The sequence below is a fragment of the Corvus kubaryi genome, unplaced genomic scaffold (genome assembly GCF_017639235.1).
Source record: "Corvus kubaryi isolate FWS band 111438036 unplaced genomic scaffold, C.kubaryi_AGA036_p1.0 37396, whole genome shotgun sequence".
Classification (NCBI taxonomy): Eukaryota; Metazoa; Chordata; class Aves; order Passeriformes; family Corvidae; genus Corvus; species Corvus kubaryi.
Genome location: NW_024581135.1, coordinates 9,046,340 through 9,074,080, shown reverse-complemented (window position 1 = coordinate 9,074,080; position 27,741 = coordinate 9,046,340). Strand labels below are relative to the sequence as shown.

The 27,741-nt window shown below is 43.2% G+C and overlaps 1 protein-coding gene across 1 annotated transcript; it reads left to right on the top strand.

Annotated features, from left to right (window-relative positions):
• The first annotated feature begins 11,313 nt into the window (after window positions 1–11,313).
• LOC121670414 (glycerol-3-phosphate dehydrogenase 1-like protein) lies at window positions 11,314–27,196 on the top strand. The gene is made up of 8 exons (XM_042040566.1): window positions 11,314–11,783; window positions 16,878–17,055; window positions 18,929–19,069; window positions 20,282–20,420; window positions 22,065–22,177; window positions 23,123–23,356; window positions 23,505–23,611; window positions 25,043–27,196. The coding sequence occupies exons 1-8, from the start codon at window positions 11,329–11,331 to the stop codon at window positions 25,137–25,139; spliced, it is 1,464 nt and encodes a 487-aa protein (XP_041896500.1). The 5' UTR covers window positions 11,314–11,328; the 3' UTR covers window positions 25,140–27,196.
• Window positions 27,197–27,741: the final 545 nt, after the last annotated feature.

Here is a 27,741-nt window from a genome sequence, read left to right as displayed (position 1 = left end):
CCGGCACCCCCGCGCCCCGCTCGGCTGGGCCGGGCTGGCCGCGCTGGGCTGGCCGAGCTCCCGCACGGCCGCGCCGGGATGGGCGGTCCCGCCCTCCCGCTCCCTCACCCGGCCCGGCCCCGCCGCCCCTTCCGGGTCAGCACGGCCGCCATCTTTAGTACGGGCAGCGCTCGCAAGGCTTCGGAATCGTCTGAAAGTCGCGTGTCACGTGAGAAAGGGGCGATTTCCTCACAACGTTAATGTTTCGTAAGGCTGTCAGCGCCCTGGGAAGACTCGCGTTAACAGGTTAAGGAATAACAATAAAATTGTGGCACGTTAAGGGTCGAGGATTGCCGGTGATAGTATCTGACCGCAAAAGTGCTCAAAGCAGTAACCCTAATTCAAAGCAACATGCTAACAAGCTTTAATCCCTAACCAAAGTTAGGTCGAGATAATCATTCAGCGCTCACAAAGTACGGTTCTTACCCTATAGGTGTTCCGGGGGGGGTGAAGGCAGGTGCACCGATCGACATTGTAACTTCTGGTACGCCCAGAAGTACAATGGAGTCTTCCCTAACTTCTCCCCATTTCTTAACTTGTATACTTATATTTATATTCCTACCTTATATAACTTTTACACTATTTCTTCACATTCAGGTGGAGCTTGAGTGACTTTAGTCATACGTCTCAGTGAGGGGTGGTCATACCTTGGGGTGGGTATCAGGATAGCACCAGCGATAACCTCGGGATGGAGATAAGTTTCAGTCCAAGGAGAGTGATTTCACCACGGTTGCTGATTCAACAGTGGGATATCTTCCTTTATCTCCCTTGGTTTTCAGCTAGAAAGTACCACGAAGTTCCCTCCTCTGCAAGGGTTTTGCCAGAGGCTGGCCGCAGTGTCTCCCTCCCTCCCGCAGCCCCTCCACTCTCCGTTTAGTCCTCCTTAGTTTGTGTGTGGGAGATCGGGGATGCTCACCACATTCCATCCGGGGAGTAGCAACCATATTTTCCACTATAATTTCCATACAGTTATCTTCTTATCTCCAGTCATCTTCCCACATAAGAGCTACAGGAATTCTCCCTGCAAAGTAAGAGCAGGCTGAGAGGAGTGAGGGATCCGAGCTGTGCCATACAGGAGCAGGGATGTGACAGCTGGGATCTTACTGTCACAGAGACCCACAGAGCAGGGTCAAACCAGCACTTTGTGCACTGAGCAATGCCCCATCATGGCCTCGAGAAGAAACACATTTTTTCCTCCTATTCTTTCTCCAATAACTGCATTTTTTCTGTCATGGAATGCCGACATATCTAACTGGGAGAGATTGGTCTGGCTCTATGAAATCTTTCAGGCCAGGCATGGCTTTTGGCCAACCCCAACTTCACTGACTGCAGCTGCATTATTTCTTAAAATCAGGGGCAGAGGATCCTCATTTTGACTTTAATCAATCTGCACGTGAAGAAGAGGAAGGCAGAACCAGACATGACTGTGGTTAGTGAGGCCACTCCATGTCTCATCCAAACTCCCTCCTCCGCTCTCCAGCTCTTATTATACACTTACAATGTTGTAAACAACTGTGTTGCAGAAGATGCTAAAAATTCCCTATGTGAGAATCATACATAGAAGCAAAAATTTAAAGGAGAACATATTTCAGACAAATTATTTATTTACTTACAGTACTGCTCTGGTAGCAGCTTTTTACCCCATGAAAGCTGCCCTGGCTTTCCTATCTCCTACCAGCATGTTACAGCTTTCACAGTGACATTCAAAACGCCTTTGCCTTTGGCCAGCAAATGGTGATGGCACATTATGAGCATTGTGTCTTTAAAATATATTTATAACATTTAATCTGGTTCTAAATTATCACATATCCATCTCTCCCTGCCAAGCATACACACAATCTCCACCAGCAGACCAGTGTAGATTGCCTGTTGCATCTACACCTAGAATCTCTCTTACAGGGACAGGAGATATTACCAGTGCACAGACATAAAACTGACCACTTCTGCCTTTTTTAGGAGCATGCTTGTCACTGAAGGAAAAAAAAAGGTGTTTTTTTTTTCCCTGCATTTTTCTCCTATGGACACACAGGTGAACAGATCAGCAGAGTAACATAGTCTATCAAAGACAATTTTGGCCAAAACTGCACTCTTCTTGCCCTCCAGACAAGTTACTTCTGACTCTGCCAATCACTTGAAACTTTAATTGAAAATGTAACATAATTGCATGGTATCATAATGTATGCCAATAACCCTGAAATTTTCCTGGGAAAATTTGAAGCAAAAGCAACTCAGGCAAGAGTTCCACTTGTGTGCTTTATTTCCCCCCTGCTCAAGGACAACCAGTCCCAGCAGAGACACAGCTTCACCCGTGCTAGACCTTTGTAAGCATCACAGATGGTCAGTAGGATGTTCCTCCACGCAGAACATCTCCAACACCCCAGACAAGCCAGCAATCCTTAGTGCATATTTCTGCAGCCCCTCATTTAGTCCCTGAGCACGGTGAGCTCAGGTTTGCTTCCCCCATGCATTTGCTTTTTTCTCTTTAAAAAGGTGCTGCATGTGCAGTACCAGAGGCTCTCGTAAGATGGCATTGACAAAATGCTGAAGAGCACAGAAAGGCTGACAGCTCAACTATGTTTGCTAAGGGCTTTACACAGTTCCAGCTGCCTTTTCTCTTTAGTTTAGGGTGTTACTAATTATAACTTGTGCTCAGTTCGTTGCTCTCAGTCTCCTTCCCCGGTTATCATTTAGTGGCTCAAAATGACACAGATCCCACGCTGGCCCTTGGGAGAGCAGCAGGAGGTGAGTGCTGGGACTCCACAGCTGTGCCCTGCCTGCAGCCTGCCAGAGCCTCGCCACTGCCTGGGATTCCTGGGTCTGGAGGAGGAGATCAGGAAGAGCTGCAGATCTGGAGGGGGAACACATGAATAGGATAGCAAATGTTTATTGACATTTGTCAAATCGAATCCTTGTAGGCCTGAATATGGCTACAAGCTGAAGTAGATTTTATTTTATCCTCAAGCAAATTTCCCACAACTAATCATTCTGTTAATTTCAGTAAACTGCCCAGGATCTGATCAACACCAAAACAAATCTTGTTTTTTCTTTCAAAGTTTATAGTCTGGCTATACATAGAATCGTAGAATGGCCTGGGTTAGAAGCAACCTTAAAGATACCTTTTTCCACCCCACTGCCATGGGCAGGGACACCTTCCATTAGATCAGGTTGCTCAGAGCTCCAGCCAACCTGGCCTTGGACACTTTCAGGGGATGGGGCATCCACAGCTTCTCTGGATAACTTCTGCCAGTGTCTCACTACTCTCTCAGTCAAGAACTTCTTTCTAATACCTAATCTAAACCTATTCTCTTTCAGTTTAAAGCCATTTAACATGCTTAAAATTTCTTCAGATGAGTATTGTGTCTTCAGAGCAGCAAAGTTCAAAGAGTAAAAGCTCTGAATTTCAGCATTGTTTTCATCACCTGCATCTTAAAATAAAAGTGCAAATTTTAAAAATATATATATATAACAATACAAGTTTATTATCACTCTCTTGTTGGTCTAATTCAGGATTTTTTTTTCCTGACTTAGTAGTATCTTAGGATGAGACCAAGTTTAACCGTCTTAAATCTGGATCTGCCTCTGGTAGCTGGGCCACAGAAGACAAAATTATTACTGCTCCTGTCTGCTAAGGGAACTACATCCTCTACAGGCATACGGGGGAATGACATCAGTCCTAGGAAAGGAAAGTCAAAAGTGCAGCCTGCTTTTACTGCATGAGAAGTGCCACTTCTCATAATCATTGCTGAACTGGGGGAGCTGCCAGGCAATGAGGGAATGGCAGAAAAGTAACGTTGCTGATGGAGCTTCATATCTGCATTTTTTAATCGTACAATTGTTCTTGGGGTTAGATTCTTTCTCAAGGCAATTGATACTTTATGAATAGCCTGGGAAACAATGTTTCTGTCTGGTCTCTTCTGGATAATGAACATGAAAGAACTTCCTATTCTTACTAAGTATAAACAATACCTACCTAATAAAACTGTAGATTCCATGACACAAGAACAAGAAAGGAAATCTGGTTAAAATAAACAGCCTTTCTCCTTCAACACATTGAGCACATAGCTGTATTCTCCTGATCATAGGTGAAAATGGCCAGTAAGGTCAGGTAAATGTAACACAAACTATTTCACCCACCAGAGCACTTCACACTGTGAATATATTTTGAAAGAATGTCTTAATTTTGGAGCTTTAGAGGCATCACTGAGTCCCTGGGTCTCTGGTTTTGCTATTTAACATGTATGAAGCACTGGTGCTTGCTTTGAACAGTTATTCATCCAATCTTAAGGAGTCTAAAGGAGTCAAAATCTTTTTTCAATCACTGTCAGTCATCCCCTAATTTCCTTGCTCTTCTCTATCAGTGCCTATGCGTCATATCCTGCTGTAATGCAGGTCCAGCTGAAAGCAACACACTCATACATGACAGCAGCATACATTGCTTACAAAGTTTCCATCCCTGTCCACAACCCACCCACGTTCTTCACACTCACATTTGGCACCGTTTTGAGCAGCACTCAGTGTGACTTTATACTGAGTCATGCTCCGGGGTCCAGCATTACCTCAACCCTACACAATCCTGACGTGGAAATGGAAACTGGGGCAGCAGCAAAGGCTCGGTCTGGCTGGGAGCTGGGAGTGTAATCCCAGTAGCTTCCCCTCTGTGAGACACCCTCTGAGGAAACAACTGTGTCCTGGGAACTCAGTGAAGAACAGGAGTGAAGGATAGGAGCCTCCGGAGAGGCTTCTTTGGAGTTACTGCCTGTGTAATTTTTCTTTAATGCTTCTGTGTGCAGAGCAGCTTGCCACAGCTTGGAGCTGTCATCCTCATCACGCAGCCACTGAGCTGCAAAAGTGTCAGAAGCAACACTGCTCTGCAGCCACCACACAAGAGCGAAGCCCACGCCACCCCATCCCTCCCCACACTGGCAAACTGCAATCACACACTCACACTGCCTTTTATCTTTTAGAGCTCAACAGCCACTGGTTCTGCCCACCACCCAGCCCCGCCACCTGGAACCCTCAGAGCACTTGTCTTGGAGGACTTCCAACTCCCCACACAGACTAAAAAAGCTTGTTCTAGAGATGCAGCTCAGCAGCAGTAGCAGGAGATAACCATGTTACAGAGTTTGAGACATTTCCATAGCCCCACCATTGATGAATTCCACATTTCAATCCCTTTTCCTGCCCTTGAATCCCTTCTGGCAGTGTGATGGAGCTGCTGCTGACAGCTGGATGTGTGTCCTGGGTCTTTTCCAGGTGCCAACCCTCTGCTTGCTCAAACCCTGCTCACACAGGGATGCCTCCTTGCCCTTTTCTCTCCAACTTGTGAGCAGGAAGGGAGCTCAGGGTGTTGCCTCACAGGCCACTGTGGCTGAGTGCAGGCTGTTCCAGCACAAAGGGCAGCAGCTGGACCCTGTCACCTCTGTCTGGTTCTTCTGAACCATGGAAGGGTTTGCCTTCTGCCTTGCCTCAACAACCCCTGGGTGACTCCTTCTCCCTGAGTTCGAGATCTTTTCTGCCGTGTCATTCACCCCAACAGAGTAAAAGAGGAGCTCGCTCCAGATATTCCCCTACTCAAGCTCTTTGTGTGGGGAATTCTGGAATTAAAACCACACATTCGTCTGCTTAGGGCCTGATTTCTTCAGGAAATGTTGCCACATGTGAGTCCCTCACAGAGGAGTCAGCTCTGAAGCACTGTGGGACTGCCCAAGACGTTCTCTGCAGGGGAGAGAGTGAGCAGGCACCGAATGAGCCAAGCTGGGTTACCTTCCATGGACTTGCTGCTGGGAGAGGAGTCCAAGAAATGCACGTGCCCTTATCACCCCCCTGGGTCTGGGTGTGCTCATCAGGCACAGGGGGGCATGTGCTGTGGTTCTGGTTGAGGGTCTTCCCAGCTTTTTCATCCATCTCGTGGCCATCTCCAGCCTTTCTCTACAGACTTTTTCTGCTCCACACTATGGCACAACATGGCACTGCTGCCTTCAGCTGTTCTGCAGCTCACTGTTAGGACTCCTTTCCTCTCTGATTCTCTATATCCTGAGAAACTGCTGTTTTTATTAATGTGTCATCTAACCTTAAGAGCTGCTGAGTAAGTTCAGCTCTCAGCCCTTTCTCCCAGATGCTTTTCTGTGCCATGCTTTACTCCTACACACTTTTCCTGCATGGTTTCTATGGCAACATGTGAATCTCTCCATCTGCTGTAGATATCCATTATCATGTTTTGATGCTTGTTATCCCAGTCACAAATGCCATTTCCAGGTGAATCGATGTTAACAAGTTCAGTTTGGAAACCAAGCCAAAGCACTTGGTAATTTTTATAGGCAAACCTACATCATCCCTAATTTGACTGCTGTGTTTTCATTTGAGCTCTGTTTGAGGGATACTGATTCCGAGCTGTTCTCATCACCAGATCTTCTACCTGCACACTCTAGCCAATTCAGGATTTACTTCCTAATTTCCAGATTATATCCTTCCTTTTTATTGCAGCCTGTGCTGCCTACAGAGTGCACATATTTGGATTCTGGAAAGTCTTTGTTGGTCTGTTGCCTGGGGTTTGATATCTGTTTTATAGAAATTTAACTCCAAGTTACCAATACTGTTTCTCTTCTGTCAAATGCATTTTTCAGTTCTGCTATAGTCCTTTCTCTGAAAGCTTTCTCTGTTGGATTACAGAAAGCCCTAAAGAGTACAGATGGTTTACAACTGGCCTCTCAGTCTGTTCTGCTTGAATTCCTTACATTGCTTGGAATTATGTAGATTTCTATACGGCTAAAATCCAGTCTCATTTTCTGCCAAGTACCATGTTGGAGAACTAACTTAAGTGTGAAAAAAAGAAAGTTCTTCCTATATAATCTAATCAGAACATGCAGCAGAAAATTCAACTAAATGAAATGAGTGGAGTCAAAACTTCACTGTTGATATGTTTTCTAGATCCCATGAATGAGTAAAAACACACTGCAAGAAGTCCATGTGGAAGCTGTAAATCTGTAAGCAATTTAGGCTGTCAACTTTTAGGGATGCAAACTGACATTGTTTATTTGTACCTAATATCCTGGAAGAGTCTTTTTGAGATATTATATGCTACCTCAGTATAAATGGCTATTATTTACTACCTATAATTAAAAGTAATTAAGCTTAATAATTTAGTGTTTATATATGCATTTAAAACCATGCAAGTCTGTTTAGAACATAATTCAGGGAGAGCTTAGGTGCAAAAATTTTCCAGAGGAAAATGAAAAGGCCCATGATATCCGAGTAATCCCAATGCCAATTAAGTCCACCAGGCTGTCTAGTGTAAGGTGAAGGTCAGGCATGGCACTTACATTTTGGGTAGTGCTGAAGTGATAGGTTTTTAATGGCCTGCAGGCCCCAACCAGGGGAAACTTTCTCTGGACACTCACAGCAGGTGGGCTCCTCTCACATAGCAAGGCTGATATTGGGAGCCCTTGTTCTACACCCCAGACCTACCCCAAACTTAACTCGACCTGTAGCTTCACAGGTGAGAAAACTGAACGTGTGAGTCCTGCTGACATCAGCCCACAAGGCTTGGAAAAATGAAAACACAAACCTCAATTTTCAGCTCCTCTTTCCCTAAACTCCAAAGCCTGCATTCCTTAAGATGCCAAGGAGCAATGCTATCTGATCATCACCCTAGGGAGTGCAATATTCATATTCTGCTTTGCTTTCAAGTAGTCACAAGACAGAAGAGGCTCCTTAAATCTTACTTCTCTCCAAAGAGATCAGATAAAATAAGGCTGAATATTACCAGTAGCTCCAGATGCTTGCATAGGATGTGAACTGTGATGCAGACAGTGCAGGACATCTCAGGAATATGCAGAAAATCTAGTGAAAAAAAGGAGACAGGACCGATATGCAGAAAAAACTGTCATTCAAATATCCAAATTAAAGGTACGACTCAAAATCCAAACAAACCAGACCTGCACAGGGAAAGAAAACAAGGACATAAAGGGTTTACTGCATGATTGCAAAGGAAATGAAGAAAAGCATTGCCCACAACAGCATCAGGTCAGATACCTAAAAGCTAAAGGAATATATTGCTTCAGACTCCATAAAGAAAAAAATGTAACTAACCCCAGAGAGCAGAGTCAGCACACTTAAGAGGCTAAAGGGCGTGGATATGGAAATTATTGTGTAACACAGCCACAAAACTTGAGGGCTCTTTACCCTTCACTTCTGAATACGGAATAATCTCTATCAATGATATCTTTAGGCTTTTTAGAGCAAATGTTAGCCATGAGTAAAAAAAGACATGAACGGAAGCAGAAAATGTGTTAAAGTGTAGATTAGGCACATTATATGTAGACTAGCTCAATGTCTTTCGTTGATAAGATAATAGCATATCAGAACAAATGAAAAATAATAAATCTTATCAACCTGGACTTTGGTAACGCATTTGATTCGGTATTACCTAGATAATCATTAGTTAAACTCAAGAAGATGAGGATTAACATAAACACTATAAAATGATGAAAGAACAGAATTGAGAGTGAAAACTGCTGATGGGTCTGAGAGCAAAATTGTAGGACTGGAGTAATCATTAAATCTGAGTAATTTCATTAGTTAGCTTGATGCAAAAAATTATGAGTGAGGTAATGAAATTGCTAACAACAAAGTTAGGAGATATTTTCAATAGAGAGGAAATCCTAAAGGAAGAATTATATCATTATTATGCCCTAATAACAGATATGGGAAGAAATGTAACAGCATATAGTAGAGGGACATGTACTGAGAGATTGGTAACATTTCTGCTGTAAATTAGAATTTATCCACTATGAACAACAGAAGAGGAAGAACCATGTGTGCGGTGTAGTTATTAGAATGGAGTCTTACATGTAGCAAGCCCTGTATTTTCAGGAACAATAAACAGATACAAAACACTGGGTAAAATTCAGCTGAAATTTTTGGGCATCATTCAGGTTATTGGTGCTCAGCAAGCCTGAATTCGTCCTGGAACAGGTACAAAGAAGTGACATCCAGATAACCAGAGGAACAGCTAAGCGAGTATGTCTTGCTGAGCTTGGCAAAATGAACAGTGAGGTGGGATCTGATTCCTCTCTGTAAATACATTTGAGGTTTTAGTCAGGCAGAGAGGGAGAATAAGCACCAGGGAAGAAGAATCGTTCACATTTATAGACAGCACTTGTGCTAGAGCAGATGGGCACAAGTTGGATACGAAACAGGAAAAAGGGCTCTCACTGTGAGAGGAGTAATGGTCTCAAAACAGCTTCTCAGTAGAAGAGGGGGCAAAACCTCTAACCAGTCTTAAGAGCGATATTGAGTTTGGCATTTCTCAGTCACATTTTTTGGGATGTTCAAAGACTGCATTGCCACTATAGGAAGAGCCACACCTGGCTCAGCAAAAACTCCTGTTGCTGCCCTGGCTTTGCTGCACTGACAGTGAGGTTTTCCTGTTTGCAGGGGAAAACAGTTCAGCTGTGTAATCTCTGGGTCTTGTGCATGACCCATTAGGTATGGAAGATCAGGTGAGCTTGGGTGGGGGTGGCCTTCAGAGGGTTGTCTTCAGCCTCCCTTTTATGTACACTGAGCTTTTATGTCTGTTATGTACCAATGACTCACACATCAGAGCTAGCAGTCCCGGGCTTATGTGAAAAACAAACATGAAGCCTCCATGGGAAAGAGGAGATCCTTCCCATTGCCTGATAAAACAACAGTCGTCAGCACCCGCCAGTGTGTGCTCTGTGGCTTCGGGGCTCTGGAATCTGACAAAGGACCCATTTCTCGGGGCCTCACACAACACTGCCACTGAGACAGCCTTGACAGCTGAACCTGACGGCTAAAACTGCCTGCAGACCACCTGAAACGGTCCTTGGGGAGTGAATGCTTCCCTATCCATCTCCATGGAGTAGTGAGCACACAAATCCAGAGGAGAGCTCAGCAGCAGCACAAGTTATATACTTCCACAGCCAATTAGTGTCACAGATGGATAAGCTAATGTGTGCATTCACAGTCCAGACTGTGTCCTCTGCTCTTCACAAGAGTATCCATCTGCCTGCTCATCCCCTGCCAGTTTATCTGCACCCACCAAATGGTCATTGTAACTGCAATGTGGAGGCCACATAAGTCAAACTGATACAGTGCTTTGTAATTAAAATCTTCCACATGTTTTAGAAAAAAACCCACTAAACGGTTTGCAATACTTATGTATTATATAGACCACTGATGTTTTCTGTGGCATGCACTAGTTGCAGAAGCCAGTGCTTCAGTGAGTGTGTCCCCCCTTGGGGCCTGAGGACTCACCAGGACAGAAGAGCTTGCAACAAGCAGAGGAACAAGGCAAGAAGGATGATGGCTACTCTTCACCTCCACTTTAGATCTTCTATTCAAGGCAAAGGTGAGTTAAAGGGAGAAGAGAATGAAGGGACACAGAGAGGAAAAAGCAAATTATGGTGAACAAGCAGGATACTGAAGGAAATGTACCTGGAACTGGAGAAAGGCTCTTGTGCCTTGGCTGTGCTCAAATTGTGCTTGCAGGTAATGCATCATCTTGCAGAATCCCCATCAGGCTTCATACATGCCTAGGGTCCCAGCTACACCTTCCTTTACAGCAACCTATCCTGGTTATTTTCTCAAAATATTATTTTGCAGGATTTTTCCCTGGTTTTTTTTTGTAAAGTCCACAAACAGTCATCACTGTGAGGATGCACCAAATAATTGAGCCAATGGAGCTGACAGCAGGCGAGATGAACATATCTGTACCTCCAGAAACACCCACAGGCTTCTCCATGGCTGGCAGCCAGCCTCCCTCTAGGAATCACAGGGTCAGGTGTCCACATCTCAGGGAGCCAGGAACCCACTGAGCCAAACTCTGGGGCAAGGGCAGCAGATGTGGTCACTGCTGAGCCCCCAGGCCCCCAGCAGAGAAGGGAGCCTGGGCACAGCAGGATGAGGGGAAACAGGAGTCCAAGAGCAGGAAAGGTGGCAAATGCAGTACTTTGGCTCAAAAATGAGAGAGAAGGATGCTTTGAAAAGGAGACAGGGTGTACTAGAGGGCTGAGAGGTAAAATGTGGTCATTTGTAGGGTGTTATGCATGATTAAACAATGTAGGAGAAAAGGACCAACACTCCTTTTTGTCCTTCCTTGCAGACAGCTTATATTTGATGTCCCATATTAAGAGCTGTGATATAGTTCAGGATTTATCAGCTGAATCTGGCTCTGCAAATGCACTCATAGCCTTTTCTTGGTGTGTTCCTTATGTGACCAGAGGATTTAAACCATTACTATTTGTGGGGCAGGGCAGGTGGGACCTTGAGATGTCCCTCACTGTCCCGCAGGGCCAGCTTGTGTCCCTCACAGACTCTGCCACGTTACCCATCCTACCGAAACCCTTGGGGCTGCCGGTGGGCAGGAAGGTCCCACCCCACAAGAAGCGTACGGCTTCCCGCTTTCCCCACGCAGGTCCTTATCCCCGTACATTTCGGAGATGGCACCATTTTCCCCATTCCCCCTTCCAGGGCACCGAATCCCCCCGCTCCCAGCCGACGCTCGCAGAGCAGCCCTCGGCGCAAGGACCGACCCGGGCAGAGCATCCCGCGGGGCCGCAGGCGGGGCCGGGGCGGACCTTCCCGCATGGCCAGGGGCCGGGCCGGGCGGCAGGGGCGGTGCTGGCGGGCGGGAGGCACCGAGCCCGCCGAGCCGAGCCCCGCGGACGGGACACAGCTCGCAGGATGCCGCCGCTCCGCGTCTGCATCGTCGGCTCGGGGAACTGGTGAGTGCCGCAGCGCGGGGGGGCTCTCTCTTTGCCCGCCTCCCATTTTTTCCTCATGTCTTTCCCTTTTTCTGCTCTTTCCCCCCTTCCTTCCTCGGTTTTTCCTCCCGCCGCGGCGGCCGGGGGCTTCGCAACAGGTGCGGTGCGGGGAGCGGCGGGGCCGGGGGCACGGAGCGTCTCCACGGTCCTGAAACCGCGACCCCGGCCCCCTCCTGCCGCGGCTTCTGGGCGCCTGGGCAGGGACCAGCGCCCCCGAGAGATGCACCAGTCAGTGAGAACTGGAAAGGCATGAGGCTCCCGAATCACCCCAGGTGTGTGCGCCGCTTAAAGCCTGGCGACGGAATCCAGAGAGGCCCGGAGCTGCAGCTGTCGCTGTGTGTGCCTGCGGCAGGGCCCCGGCAGTTCAGGTTGAAGCATTCAGCAGTGAGGAGGGCGGTGATGCTGCTTGTGTTCCTCTGAAGGAACAGGAGCACAGGCTTCTTTTAAAGCCACGATGTATTGGCACCTTTCACTTCCATCCTCCTCAGTGTGTCCTTTTGCATCTTGGTGCAGGCACAGCATTGTGTTCATGTCTCCTATTTATCCTCATTCTTAAGAATATGTTTGCTGCTGCTCAGTCCTTTCTAGCCTGGACAAAAGTGTGGGTCTCCAGTGCTCCTTGAGCCTGACAGACCCCAGTAAGACCAGTAAACCCATCTCACAGGACTTTGCATCTTACTTTTCTTACGCTTTCTGTACTCTGAGCACAAACAAACAGACCAACATGCATGTGCATGTATTTGGGATTAGCAAACCCAGCCTCCAGGTAGTTCTGGCGATTGTTTTTGTAGAAGGAGAGCAAGCTCCTGAAGATTTAAAAAATATCTGACAGCTAGGTGGAAGGAATGCCAAAAGAGTCAGTAAGCGAGGGAGTGGTTACTTGTGAGCTGCTGAGAACACAGCAGAGTAAAAGCACAGCTCTCTGCCTTCCTGCCTTGTAAAAACAGGCATTCTCTTTGTGCATGACATCTCTCAGATACAGCCTTTCACATGGAACTGCACAGCCAAGTCTTCTGGACCTCATTGTCACACTTCTGGCTTTCTCTGGCCCCATCATTTGTTTCCTCAACTGCTACTTTCACCATGTTATTTCAGGGAAGGCATCCCTCTCCCTGCCACTTTCTCTTCCCTCACCTTCCTGTGCAGGCAGTTCATTGTCCCTTCCAAGCCATCAACAGCCACGACTGCATGTTTGGGAGTAAATTTTTTTTAACATTTGGTCAGCCTACAGTCACAAACTTCATCATTCTCTTGCTGCATCCTCAAGCAGGGACCTCCTGCTTTTCCCAGGCTGTCCCTTTCCCACGAGACATCATTTAAAGTCACTTAGTTGTATTCAGATCTGTACTTGAGAAAGTCCTGTTTTTCCACATGCACCTACAAACTTGGAAAGAGCTATACCACAGAGATACTGAGATCCCAGCCCATTCAATACCATCTCCTTACTCATTCTGCCTGTCTGCCTGGGCCCTATCTCTTACTTCCTGCCATATACATCAACTTTAAAATCCTCAGGGAGGACATAAACATTGTGCTCTGATGTTTGAATCACATCTATTCAGAGCCTTGGTGGCAGAACAGGTTGTTTTAGTGCTTCAGAGAAATACAATATTTACCTTTGGCAAACATTTTTTTTCTTATGTTCCTCATGAATATTTGGGTGGCAGTTCAGATCCGTGCTCTTGAGGCTTTCCTGCAGCTCAGAATTGTGGTTGACACGTGACACAGCAATGTTGCAAAAGCTCATGTCAGCTGCAGAAGTTCAGCAGGTCACGGGGACTTGCTAAGTCAACACTGCCAGGGGGCTCATGAGTGATATGATTGAGTGAAGCAAGTGCTGCACTGCATTTTGTGGTTGCCTGTAGGTGCAGGAGGGTTTGTGTTTACATTAATCATGGTTCAGTTATCTGCTTTTAAAAACAGAGGTTTAATTCACTGCCTGGCCCCTCAGTATTCAAAAGCTCTCCCAGTCTTAGATTCATTTGGACTGTGCAGTTCTCAGCAAAGATCCAGCTTGAACTGGGTTCTGGTCCTCAACATGGACAGATAGCCAGGCTTTTTATGAAGGTGCATGGAAGGAAAGCAAGAGCCAGTGGTCATAAATTGAACCAGAGAAGGTTCTGACTCAATACATAAAGAGAGGAGAAAAGAAAAATCTCTATGACAACAATAAAGCATTGGGGCAGGTTGCCCAGAGAGGAGGTGGTCATTAGGGAGTTTTCAAGACTCAACTGCATAAAGCCCTGAGCAACCCATCTAAACTCAGTGATGTTCCTCCATTGGAGGCCTCTCATGGTCCCTTCAATCTGAGCAATACTATAACTTTTAAAAAATTGGGTGGTTGGCTGCGATTGAAAAAAGACATCATCTTCAAGCATCTAAAGGAGAACAACAATATTCCACCCTTCTTGAACAGAAATGGGCTTACCTGTGGTAAGAAAGACTTGGGTTAAACTTGAGGGGGATCTTTCTATGTTAAGGATAGCAAAGTCCTGGGATGGGCTAAGTGGGGAATGGAAGAGACCTGCAACCACCAAGGTCTTTAAGACCTCCTCAGAAAAGCTATTAGGAATGGTGTAACTATATTTGCCTACCCTTTACAGAGGGAAGAGACCAGCTGCTTCCTAGGCTTCACTAAGCTCTATTTTTCAACAGATCTGATGTATGCTACAAACAGTTTCATTCACAGATGTAAATAATGGGTCTTATTTAAGTTATTCTGTATAAAGACAAAGCTTTTTTTTCCCCCTTAGCCATAAGTAGATCCCTTCCAACATGAATTAACACAATTGGGAAAAAATATCTGATTGGCAATTTTCACTTGGTTTTTAAAATTATCTAAGTGGAGTTCTTTACCTTCCATTAATCTTCACTGAATTGGTTTTTGGCAAAAATAAATCATGATAAAATCTTTGTGTGAGCATCCTTGGTTTTGCTTGCAGAAACAGCCCTCTTTTGCCAAGCCTGTGTAGTTACCAAACACTGCCTTCACAGACAAAGCTGTTCATCTTCCTGAGGCTGACCAGCAGTGACTGAATTCTAAATGGACTAAATAAAACAGAGCATCAGGTTTTGAACAGTTTGATGGTTTTGTGGCAAGGTATTTTCCCTGATGACTGCTCAATGCCTTTTAAACATTAAATCCTTTCTCCCCCAAATCTTCATCCATCTAAAGAGAAACCAAAGGAAAATACTATGTGGAGTATTTTAGTGGAGCTACTTTTATGCCTGAGATGTCTTCACTGATAACTTATATATAAGTAAAGATTTGGGGGGCAACATCCAAGCACAATGGCAATGACAGCTCTGCCAGAAGATCAGATTTATCTACTGAGAGTTGCAAGTCCCATTCAGGATTTCAGGGATTAGAGCTAGAGCCTGCATCTTCCAACAGAAAATCATATGGTCTTGGTACTTAGCTAGTAAAGTTATTTTTATGGGTAGGCTTGAGGTCTAAGGTCATCATCTGGGTTGTGCTGGACAACCCGGACAATGAATTTATATCTCAAGTTTAGGAAAAAACCAAACCTTTTTCTTATTAATACACACTTCTTGTATGGAGCCAAAATTCATCCTCAGCTCAAGCTTTGAATGTGCTCTCTGTTGATAGCAGGGCAAGAGAACCAGAGTATAAGCAATTTTATAAATAATATGAATGTATGATATAACTGCATGCCTTTCTTTCAAAACAGCAGAACTCTTACAGTAAAGGTTCACCCTTAAAACATTTCCCTAAATATTGTAAAGGACCAAACCAAATAATCCCTTACAAAATAAAACAAAAACCACAAACCAAACAAAAAACCCCAAACTAAATTATTAAATAAAAAAGCACTACAGCAGCTCAGAATAGAGCATATAACCAACAGTGAGTAAAGTGAAACCTCATCTCAGTGGGGGTTCTTTATCATTAAAGATTAAGACCTTAATTACCTATTTAGAAGACCTTATTAGTTATTGAGCAATTTAACCTTATGTAAACCTGTTACACGAAAAATATGGCTAAGCCAAGGAGTGTCAGTTACAAAGTGGTTTCCCTTTGCATCATTAACAGCACAGACCTACCTGGACTTTGTCTTTGATATCTCCAAGAACTTTATCAGTTCCAGAACACGTAACACACCTAAATCCTATTCATGCTCCTTGTTACAAGTGGGTCAGAGGACAAGAGTGCTGCAACTGGGGCTTCTCTTTCACTTGTATTAATAAAATGGCCAATGCTTGAGAGATCAAAGTAGCATTAAAATGGAGAGAAGGAAGAGAGGAGTAAAAATAATCACCCCTCTTGCCCAAATAATTTAAAGAGCATTAGCAATACTTCCAATATTTTCTGTGGGGTTTTTAATTCTCCCCTGCCATGTGAGTGCTTGAAAGACTGCAGTGATGATGGGGAAATAGAGCTATAGTCTGACCTGAAATTAAAAATGCTCAACATGACTCAAGATGAGTAAACTGGATGGTTAAAATATCCTCAGGTCCTGTTACAGTGCTAATTAGAACAATAAGTAAAGAGAAACCACCAGCTTGAAGGGTTGTTTGTTTTTTTTCCAAGGATTTAGCTCTTATGTAAAATCCTTATTGCAAGTGTTTGGTTATGGATAGGAAAGTGGGATGCATCTATTTTACATGAGATGCACAAAGACTATCACAGCAAGATTGCTCAGCACTTATTTACCACCTGGATTATTTTACATTTATTGATCTTGACAAAAACCAGAATGATCTGAGGACCAAGAGAGATTTCAATCTCAGGTAATGTATTTTTAGTGTTGTTGATGGTACATCACATTCCTGCTCTATAACCTTTGATATTACTTCAGATCCATTATTGCAATTATATTTTCCCCCTGTTCTACTGTCTCTGTTTTTAAACTTGAGGGGCTCTTGATGGAGGGTAGTGGATAAAGCTTTCTGATAAATGTCATAAGCACCTAGACAGCTTTATAGCACAGGCTTTTTATGAGTTATGATGTTTAAAGTAACTTGTGTTTCCAATTCACAATAAAAGTACTTTTCCCCTTTTAGTTATTTAAATTTTTTTTTTTATTTCTAAAGGGGATCAGCCATAGCAAGAATCATTGGCCAAAATGTCCAGAATTCCAACAGATTTGATCCCACTGTCAAGATGTGGGTGTTTGAAGAGATCATTAATGGAAGAAAACTCTCAGAAATCATCAACCAGGAACATGAAAATGTTAAATATCTGCCTGGATACAAGATACCCCACAATGTGGTAAGTTGAAAAAAAATTAAAAATCACTGAATTTGTTTAATTTTTTTATAAGGGAGGCAATATCTGGAAAAAAAAATAGGAAGCAATTCACTGTTTTGTTCTGATTTGTCACCTAACTCACTCCATTACAACTCCCTGGAATATAATTCTGTGATTTCTGCTTGTCTCTTATGTCACGTGCAACTTCAAACACCAACGGTGTCTGTGCTGGTATCACACCATCCTCCTCCCTGGCAGAGATCAGCACAACTCTAGAAATGGCAGGCAGAGATCTGTCTACACAGAGCTGATATATTTCAAACTCACAGCATCTTCTGGAAAAACAGGCAAAGCTACTGTTCTCCTTTCTTCTGAAAGAGATATCAAAAGCACAGGCTGTGGCTTACAAGGAGATGAATAATGAGCTATGAGCTCATGGGTGATTTCAGGATAGCTGTAGTTAATAATGCTGTAGATTCCATCAAAAAATATAAGGTATTTATTTTCATGGACATTTAAAATAGCAGGTTACACATCTCTACTTAAATTAATCGTCTTAGATAATTTACTGCTACTGAAGCAAGCGAGGTGAGGGGGTTTGGCTGTTCAAGATTTTGCCAAATGCTACTGTTTTGTGAGTAGTGCCACATTTTTGGAACAGTTGCAGTTTTAAAGGGAAGTTAAAATGCTGCACGTGGTAGGTCTCCTTGCTTGGGGAGTGGCTATATTTAGTATTCCATTTTGTGCTGTGATTGCACATTTGCACTCCTGGTGTTTGAACTTGGCACACAGTTCTCCTGAGTTACAACTGACTTGTCACTGCTATTTTTACAGCCCTCTCGCAGACCAACAGGTTTGCCATCACCCCTTGAGGCCAGCCTCACACTGTCTAGAGCAAAGCCTGAGGCTTCACCAGCAGAAATCAGCTGGTTGCAGTAGAGCCTGGAGGGATCCTCAGACCATTTCCAACTGAGAAGAAAAAAAAACCAAACAAGCTCAGCTTTTCCTTGTATTGCTCTGCAGCACTATAGAGAGACAGGAGCACAGCCTGTGCAGTGCTGCCAGCCTCTGCCCTGCTCCCACTTTGCTGTTTTCCCAGAGAAGCAGCCTGGCTGGCAGCAGCTCTGATTTTCTTGCTGGGAATCCCACTTACTTAAGGGTGTGTGCTCCAAGACTGCATCCAAGAGTGACTTTTTCTCCTATTGTAAACTGCTTCTAGCAGGCTCAAGTTCACTTGCTGTTGCCTCTGTAGCCTGGCTTGAGTTATTGTTCTGAACAATGTCAGCATTTGGAGGAAGATACAGCTAGGTAGTCTTTAAGAATGTTGCATAGGTTTTTGTAACTCTTGGGAAAATTACTGTATATTTAAAACAAAGACACAAACCTGCCCAAAGATGATGATAATCTCTGCCTTTTGATATAGTTTACTCCTCAGTAACTCAGCTGGCAACCTATGGAAACTGAAGTCTTTCAGAAGAACCTCTGTCTCACCACCCTGGTTTTCTTCTGTGCTCCCCAGTGCTACCACTCATTCCAGAAGAACCATATGGGGTTGGTCAGTTATCATCAGAAATCAGATAATGAAGCTGAACTAGCAAAGGGGCTTCCCAGGACACTGCAAATTTATAAAGTACATAATCTTCCACAGATTATCCACACAGGGCTAAATAATAAAAAAAAATTATAAAAAATTCAACCCTGAAATAGTTCAGCTGCTTTGGATATTTCAGGAGAGATCTGTAGCTGCTCGCATGGAGAGCTGGCAGCTATGCCACAGGGCCAGCTAAAATTAAGGACATTTTCATTGCATATGCCATGTCTTTGGCATGATGGTGTCATGCAAGGACTGAGGATTCCTAACTTGGGCTCATTTTGGTTGTCACTCTTGTCCCAGGTGGCTGTGCCAGATGTGGCTGAAGCAGCAAACGGGGCAGATATTTTAGTGTTTGTTCTGCCACATCAATTTATTGGACGAATCTGTGAGCAGATTGCAGGACAGATAAAACCTGGGACATTTGGGATTTCCCTGATCAAGGTAAGTTGTTTTCTACACAGAACCCAATCAATATGGAGTAAATAAACAGCTCCAACTTAAGGGTACGAGCTGCAGCCCTCAGCTGCATGCTCTGCATAAACATGAGCATTTCTTTCTGCAAGAGTTAAAACCTGCCCTTTGGTTTGCCAGCCCTTCTGCTGCTCTCATGGCCATGGAGAGGGAAGGATGGGGCAACCTATCCAGGCTACGAGTATCTGTCCTTGCCAGTCATGTTTAGTCTGGATCAGCTCCCACTTGGACCAGCATGGAGGTGAAAATGAGTAGAGGGAGGGATGCATAAAGATCTGGTGCTGCTGCCAGAAAAAATACTCAGCAGACTACAGCCTCAGTTAACTCTTAACTGAGAACTCGGAGTCAAAGTGCCTCTTCCAAGTACACGCTAAAGCTGCTCTTGGCAGCATTAAAATGGCATAATAACATTAATGATTTTGCAAAACTGAAGCAATTTCATTTGGCAGGAACTGAGGAATCTCTTTTTAAGGTTAGAGAGGTACCAGATTATCATAATCTTAAAAGGAATTAATATTTTAAGAGATTGTCAAACTAAAAGCCAGAGGCAAAGCATAGGAATATAGTCTTATCACTTCTTTTGATTGCATTACAGGAGATATCCCACTTAAAATTGTAATGAGAGAAATGTAATTCAAGATTTCAGACTTCAATACGAGCTCTTCCCCTCTATAAAAATGATCTCATAAGCAACAGTAAGCAGGACAGAGGAAGGTGGGAGAGGAAAGAAATTTCTGCAACTTTAGCTTAAAAAAACCCAAGAGACTTCAGAATACTCCTTAACACCAAAAAAGCACTCTGATTAATACTTAGATCTTGCAAAAAAGCTACTTCTTATAGACTTAATTTTAAAGGTCTGATCCTGTACTACAGAAATTTAACTGAAAGGAAAAATACAACATCAGAGAAAGAAAGCCTCAGGACAGCACCACTGGATGTGAGGCCTCTTGCAGGATTACCTTGACTGTCACCCCTTCTCCCTGAGCTTGCCTTGAATTTGCAGTTACCAAAGTACAAACCTAGAGCATTTGTATTAATGGCTAAGACTAGTGATTATAAGACCCTTTTTTTTCCAAATAAAACCAGAGAGCTGCAGGCAATAGAACACTTTCTGCTTTACCAGTGCTCTGCTGCTGTCATTTTCCTATTCTAATACCCTGGTTTTGACTATCATCTTTTCAGGGGATTGATGAGGGTCCTGATGGCCTGAAGCTCATCTCTGACCTCATTCGAGAGCAACTGAAAATAGAGATCAGTGTGCTGATGGGGGCCAACATAGCCAAAGAAGTGGCTGATGAGAAGTTCTGTGAAACCACCATTGGTAACTATTGCAAAGAGCCAATTAGAGCTGGGGCTGGGCAACAGGATAACCTCTGGAAGAAGCACGGGCATGTGACTGGTCCCAGGTGGTTCCTGAGTGGAGCAGTGCCGGCTGAGCTCCTTCAGGGAGCCAGGATTATTTTCTGAGAGTTCAGTGCTGAAAGAGTCAGATTCAAACTGACAGTGGGTTTTAGTGTTGAGAGCTAATTTAATCCATTGAAAATATCACATCTTAATCCTGTTTCTGTAGAAGTTGGTATGGGCCACCTTTTGTGTCTGCAGAGCTCAACACAGAGCACATCAGCAGATGATACACTATCCAGTCTAGACAGAGAAGTGTAATCAGAAGCTCCTATGTGCTCACACTCCCAGAGGTGTATTTCTCCATCTTCAAATTTCTTTGTTTGGAAAAGAAAAGCCAGAAACATTCTGTTCCTCCCGCCCATTTGAACTGCTTGCCAAGACACAGCCTCAGATCCTCCTAGGACTGGGTCTGACCTAATTTGGCAAGTTCATTCAGCAGTTTTTAAAACTCAGAGATTTTTAAAGTCAGTCAAAAGTAAAGTTACATACTTCCATAGCTAGGGAAGGCAAAAGAAAAATAAATTGTGTTGCAATAATGTTCCTTTGCCTTGCAAATGTTACAGTAATGGTGCAAACTGTACCAGCTGGACATTATTTACTGGAAGAGCAACTAGGCACAAATGGGACTAGACATGATTAGGAGACTTGAGCTATGTTAATTCTCCTGGGGGGAATTTAACTTCTGCTGGCCTGGTTTGCAGCCATGCTGTGATGATGACTGTGCAAAGAGCTTTGCCCCTTACCTTTGTCCTCATGGAAAGCCACATAGTCCAGAAACAGCCACCTCAAAGAGAAATGGTGTTGTGAACAAGAACAAGAAGCAAACCTAAAGTTTCTCATGAGATGGTGAGAAACGTCCCAGCTACCAGAGTGTGGTGTTCCAGGCTAGTAAAACTCACACCTGAGCTCCCCCTGAAGGAAACCAAGCTACCTTGCACAAAACTTAAGTGGAACTCCATTCAAAGGCCTTTGCCCAGCTGGCCATGGCCTCTCTGGGCCAAGGCAAACCTCAGTCCCCTTAGCACTAAGGGCTCTCCTTGGCTGAGCACCGTAACAACATGACACATGAACTCTGTAGAATTGGTAGGAAAAAGGTTTTAGCAGTGCCAACCTTCAATTTCATCATCTGTGGATCCCCCTGTAACTGGGAATTAATTGGGCAATAGTCATATGTGCCCCATAATAGCACTTAGCAGTGACACAGGTTTACATATTCAAAGCAGAAATTATACCACTGTCCTGCAGGAGATGGTTTGTAAATAATGTCTTTTGCAAGGTTTGTGGTTGTACACGCTTTCTCAGGCAGAAAGATTCATTAGGGGGTATCCACTTTGAAGAGCTTAAAAGTGTCATTAAGCAATGTTGATCAGCGCCCTGGAGATGCCTACACTTAACACTGGCATCGAGCAGCAGGACCTGCTGTTGCACAAATCTCTGGTTTAGCAACACCCTGGGACTGGGATCACAAAAGCTGAAGTGGCTCCTGGAACCTTATTTCAGGTTAATTGCGTGCACTGAAATACTGTAAAAATGGTCTAACTTTCATCCTTCCTTCCCACAGGGTGCAAAAATGAAACACAAGGGGAAATCTTTAAAGAACTAATGCAGACCCCCAATTTCAGAATTACTGTGGTGCCTGACTCTGATACAGTGGAGCTTTGCGGAGCCTTGAAAGTGAGTGTTCCTAAGCCAATGTTTTATTAGGGCCAAATTCTAACCTCACCTGAGTCCTCTGTATGCCATGGGGTCTAATTTGAGTCATGTCACCATGCTTTGGCCACAGACTAAAACTGGTGGCAGGAACAGATGGGAGAGAGGTTTTTTTCTGCTTTGTGATAAATCATTGTTCTTTTTGAAATCATTGGTTTGGTTTTGCCTTTGCTAAAAAAACCCCTAAAAAAAATAAACATTTGCACTGGGATATATACATGTCTGGAGCAAACATGCCAATGGTAGCACTAGGTGGCATATTATTCATATACAGTGAACTACACTTATTTAGGGACTTATGTAGGAGCTGGGAACTGGAAGGTGGGAAGGGAAGCGTGCAGAAGGTGGGAAGGGAAGTGTGCAGAGAGGAGTTGTGACGATGTTTAGGATCCTGAGAGATTTGTTTAGAGCTGTAGACAAAGGCAGTTCTACTGATGTTTGTAGGTCAGCCTAAAATTTGATTTACTGCAGCATCTACATAGAATCCATGCCTGCTCAAATCAGAGACCCACAAAGAAAACCTAGAAAGTTATGACTCTGTGTGGGATATTTAAAATAGTTAAATAGAAAGGTCAGTGAGATCCAACTTGGAACTAGCAGAAAAACAAGACACATTGCATACATGCTACGTGGTGACAATATTAGTGTCTGAAACAAGCTGCTTGGCTTTTGCCCATGGGAGTAACAGTAGATACTTTATAAAAATCTTATAAAAGTCCAGTGACTTTTGTTTGACGTTATCTGACCTGTTTTTTTATAAGATAAACTCATGGCCATAGGAAATTGACCCTTGTTCTGATGAAGAGAGATTTATGGGGTATCCTTAGAGCTTGGTGCACGCTGATGAGCTGCACACCTTGGCTGACCATTTCCTTCCCTCCCCTGTATTTTGCACTGGCCCATTTTTAGAACATCGTGGCGGTGGGAGCGGGGTTCTGCGATGGACTGAGTTTCGGTGACAACACCAAGGCAGCAGTGATACGCCTGGGCCTCATGGAGATGGTGGCCTTTGCCAAGATGTTCTGCAAGGGACCAGTGTCAATAGCCACCTTTTTGGAAAGCTGTGGGGTCGCTGATCTCATCACCACCTGCTACGGGGGACGCAACAGAAAAGTAGCGGAAGCCTTTGCTCGCACAGGAAAAGTGAGGATTTTGAAATATTTTACTCTAATGCATGAAGAAGTCCTTCTGTGTTTTACAAAGGCATCATTATTTTGTTTACCTTCTTGATAATTGCTGGTATCACAGCAGTATCCCCTCTGATCCAAGTAATTGGTCTTCTCTCTTCTAGTCCATTGAGGAGCTGGAAAATGAGATGCTGAATGGACAAAAGCTGCAAGGTCCTCAGACCTCAGCCGAAGTCTACAAGATTCTGAAACAGAAAAATATGCTTGATAAGTAAGTGCTTTGATTTAAAAAAACAACTAAATCAACAGCAAATTATGAGTGATTCATAACCTCTTTAACAGTACTCCTGTTTAATTATCTTGTTCATTTCTGCAACAACTGGTTTCTACATCTTGGGCCACTGCTAGAGCTTGGCCTGACTCCTCATAGCCAGGGTCAGTTGAATGGGATGAAGGCTGAGCAGTATTAGAAGAAACAAGCCACAGACAGAGTTGGTTCAGGGGATACTGTTAGTACCTAATAGAAGACAGAGCAATGTGAGATCACATATTGGAACAGCAAGGCAAACAGTCACAGAATATTCTGAGTTGGAAGGGACCCAAAGAGATTATCACCAACTCTTAACTGAATGGCCCATACACAGGAAAAAAGAGAAATTATAATATAAAGAAGCCTCCCAGACATCCCCATCCCTCAAACAACATTGAAGGCCATACACAGAATCAACTTGCAGACATGACTTATGGGCCAAAGGGTTTCTTGTTCTCAGTATATCACCACTGCAGCTTGCAGCAGTCCTGCTCTCAGTGCAAACCTGAACTTGGTTATCTCAGTACAAATTTCAGGATCATATTTGTAATCAAAGATTTTTACATGCATTGAACAGGTAACATGTGCTGGTATCAATGCTTTAGTGCCACAAATACTGCTGAGGTAAAAAGTACTTCTAATTGTTTGGGATGATGTAAGATTATAATTTCAAATCTTTGCTTCAACTTACACAACAGGAAAGCTAAACTTCCCTCCATCCCGTTCCCTCTCATACATCAGCAGTACTGAGAAGTCAAACACTGCTAAATGAATTAAAAACTTATTAGAATTGGAGCAGATACAGAAGATTCAAGTGGTATTATCTTTCAAAAATGAGAGAGAAAAGGAAAGCTCATTTTGACAGTAGCTTTAAATCACAGCTTGATCTAATAATTATCCTATAATTGCATTTGGTTACATGCTCAGCTCCGAGTCATTCAGTGGACTCATTTTTTACCACATAATGACTAAGACAGCTTGTAAAAGGAAAAGAATCCTTTAAGCCAAGGAAAGAAAATCATTAGACACTTTCATTCTTTTTAGTCCTTTAAATACCAGTAATGACTGCAAATAATATATCCATTTTGCACACAGCAGGAAAAGAAGATATGCAATTCAAGATTGTTTTTAAATAAAAAATACTGGATAGGATTTCTGTCTCCAAAACAGCTTTTCTCTGCTGTTGCTCCCATGATTTGCCCCTCTTTAGATCCTCTTCATTGCCCTACGTAGTCTTCCAGTAAAGGCACCTCCAAGCTAAAATTATATTGCAAAGAGAGACAAAATCTTTCCACTTTCAACAAAACAAAAAAAAATTCTTTCCATTAAAATGGAATAGAAATGTGTATATAAACTTTATAAACTATTTTAATTACTACATGCTTCTTTCAGGTTTCCATTATTTACAACAGTCTACAAGATCTGCTACGAGGGTCAATCAATCCAGGATTTCATCATATGCCTGCAGAACCACCCAGAGCACATGTAGAGATCCCTTCTCCTCACCTGGCTGAATTCTCACCTTCCTGGGACTTCTGTCCACTCCCTGGCAATTGAAGTAAAGAAACAGGTCATGTCACACTTGCTGTAAAAGCAGCAAAGAATGTATTTCATTCCCCTTGTCCTGGGGATAAAAAAATCTGCCTTTAATTTCAACGTTATATCTAAGGAATAGGAAACAAATGTAAAACTTAACAGTATTTGATTTGAGTTAGTAACATGGGTATTTCCCAATAATTCTTTTCTTGTTGACTGAAAACAGTTCCCCTTGTAACCTTGTAATTTCCACAACAGAACTCAATAGCTCATGTAAACCTCAACATTTTGCCTGCTGTTACTTACAGAATGGCACAAAAAGCAGAAAAATCAAAGAACTAATCCAAATAGATAAATAATAGTAAAAAAAAAAAATTCAAGAGCAGTTAGATGCAATCACATGGGCAAATGTCAAGTTTCCATAATTCCCCTCAAACACAAATAATGTTTTGTATTTTGTGACATTTAGGCCTTCCTTTATTTCCCAGTATAAGCTTCTTTGGAAAAACAGGTACTATTACTGTGCTCAGACACACACGAATGTTCATCAGATGTATAAATAAAAGTTTCAGGAGTGGGGGAAAAGGAGAAGAGGTTTGGGATGGGTGTATTGTTTGTTTCAAATCTGGGACACTAGGAATCCTCAGTAGTAATCTGACTAAACTTACTGTATTCCTTTAAAATACAGGAAAAAACAAAATCTGGAATAACCAAAGAAATTTTGTTAGCATCAGATTTTCTCAGCAAATCCTTGTCATTAATTGGTACCAGCTGAGAGGGGAGAAATGGAGGTTGACAGGGAGATGTATCCAGGGTTCAGCTTACAGCTCGTGCACTTGCTGATATTTTGAGGGGGCAACAAGTAAGGGTGACAAACCCTCTGTGATACTTGACTTTTTACACACGTATGGACACGACCGCTACGGACGCACAGAACTCCTGTAAACTGGCATTTCAAACCAGGCTGCATTTTAGCGGCACTGGGAAACTCCACTGGTCTGACACCGGTGCAGCTCCCCACGCCTTTCCAGACTGCAGTCATGTCCTGATCCTGCTCAAACAGCACATCTTACACTCCAGGAGAGAGATCTCCATCTAGTTCTGAATTTTAAACACAAACTGGGTTCATAGACCAGGGTTTTTTTATTGTGCTACCAGTGGCATACATTTTAGAAACACTGAAGTTTTTAAACCTTATAGCTGTACTTAGGTAGCTTTATGTACCTGATGTTTTTCAGAGTTAAAACCATCTACAAAATTAACAGTGGCACATTTTATAAGCTTTAATACCCTTTTGAAAGAAGGCAAACAAAAAGGAAGAGTAACCTACTTTTGCTGTGCTTTATCTGATTTTCTGAAATAGCAGAGAGGAAGGCAAGTTTTTTAAACCTATGTACTTACTGTCATAGCGCTTAGAGGAAAAAAAATGAGCTAATTATAAACTAATTTCAACTCGTTTTAGAGGAATGATAGGTCTTTCACATTTACCAGAGTAATATATATATAGTAATGTATTGTAATTACAAATATATTTAAAAATCTCAGTCTCACAGTTAGCAAAGCTAGTTCAGGTACCAAAACCAGCGGCTGCAGTATCCCTGATCCTGCTGAACAGCAGCAAAGGTAGCTCAGCTCCTCCTGCTCAGATTCCAGTCACAGCCAACAGCTCGGGGCTCTGCGGAGGAACACCAACATTCCTTCCACTAAAATGGGAATTGTGGCCAAATCCTTCACACAAAGCAGGGAATTAACATCTTCAAGTGAAAAAATACTTACATATTGCACAGTTTTGAAGTACCAAATACATGAGGATGGGATAGAGAATTCAGGAACCTCCTTCCTTCACCATCAGGCTGAATTTCTCATAAGTCATGTATGAGTTAATAATAACATAGAATATTTTACATTCAAAGTGTATCAAATAACAGTTTAATAAAGTGATCAATATGCAGACTTGATACAATGTCATTTTTCAACGTTCTCACAAAATAAATGACTGTTGTAATAGTGGTCCTTTATTGCACTTACTCTTGCAGTTAATCATCATCAACTCTCAAAGAAAAGGACAAGAAGAATTAATTTTCTACAGATATTTTATTGAAGAACAGTTTTTTCTTCTGTTGCATGACATACCTTTTTTAAACAGTAAAATAAGGAAATTTTTGCTCCATAAATAACACAAGTTAGCCCTTATAGCTCAATCCAGCCAAAATGTGTGTAAAATAGTTAGTTCTATATTTACATTCTGTACCAAAATAGGAAACACATGTTCAAGGTCAGACACTTCTCTGAAAACAGTTGTTTTATCTCCAAGGTAAGCTTCACATTAAAAAGGCAACATTTGCACTTTGGAAGTCTGGTAGTATAACATCACGCTATTCAGTGCACAAACAGCCCCAAATCCTGAAGAGCAGTACATACATGCAAGCAGGCACTCACACATCCAGACAAGCAAAAACCAGGGGTTAATCTTGCAGGGAAAAGACCTTGAGCTGCTCAGCTGGCTGAAAGTCACTCCTTGGAAATGCAGGGAAGGAAGGACATACACCTCCCTC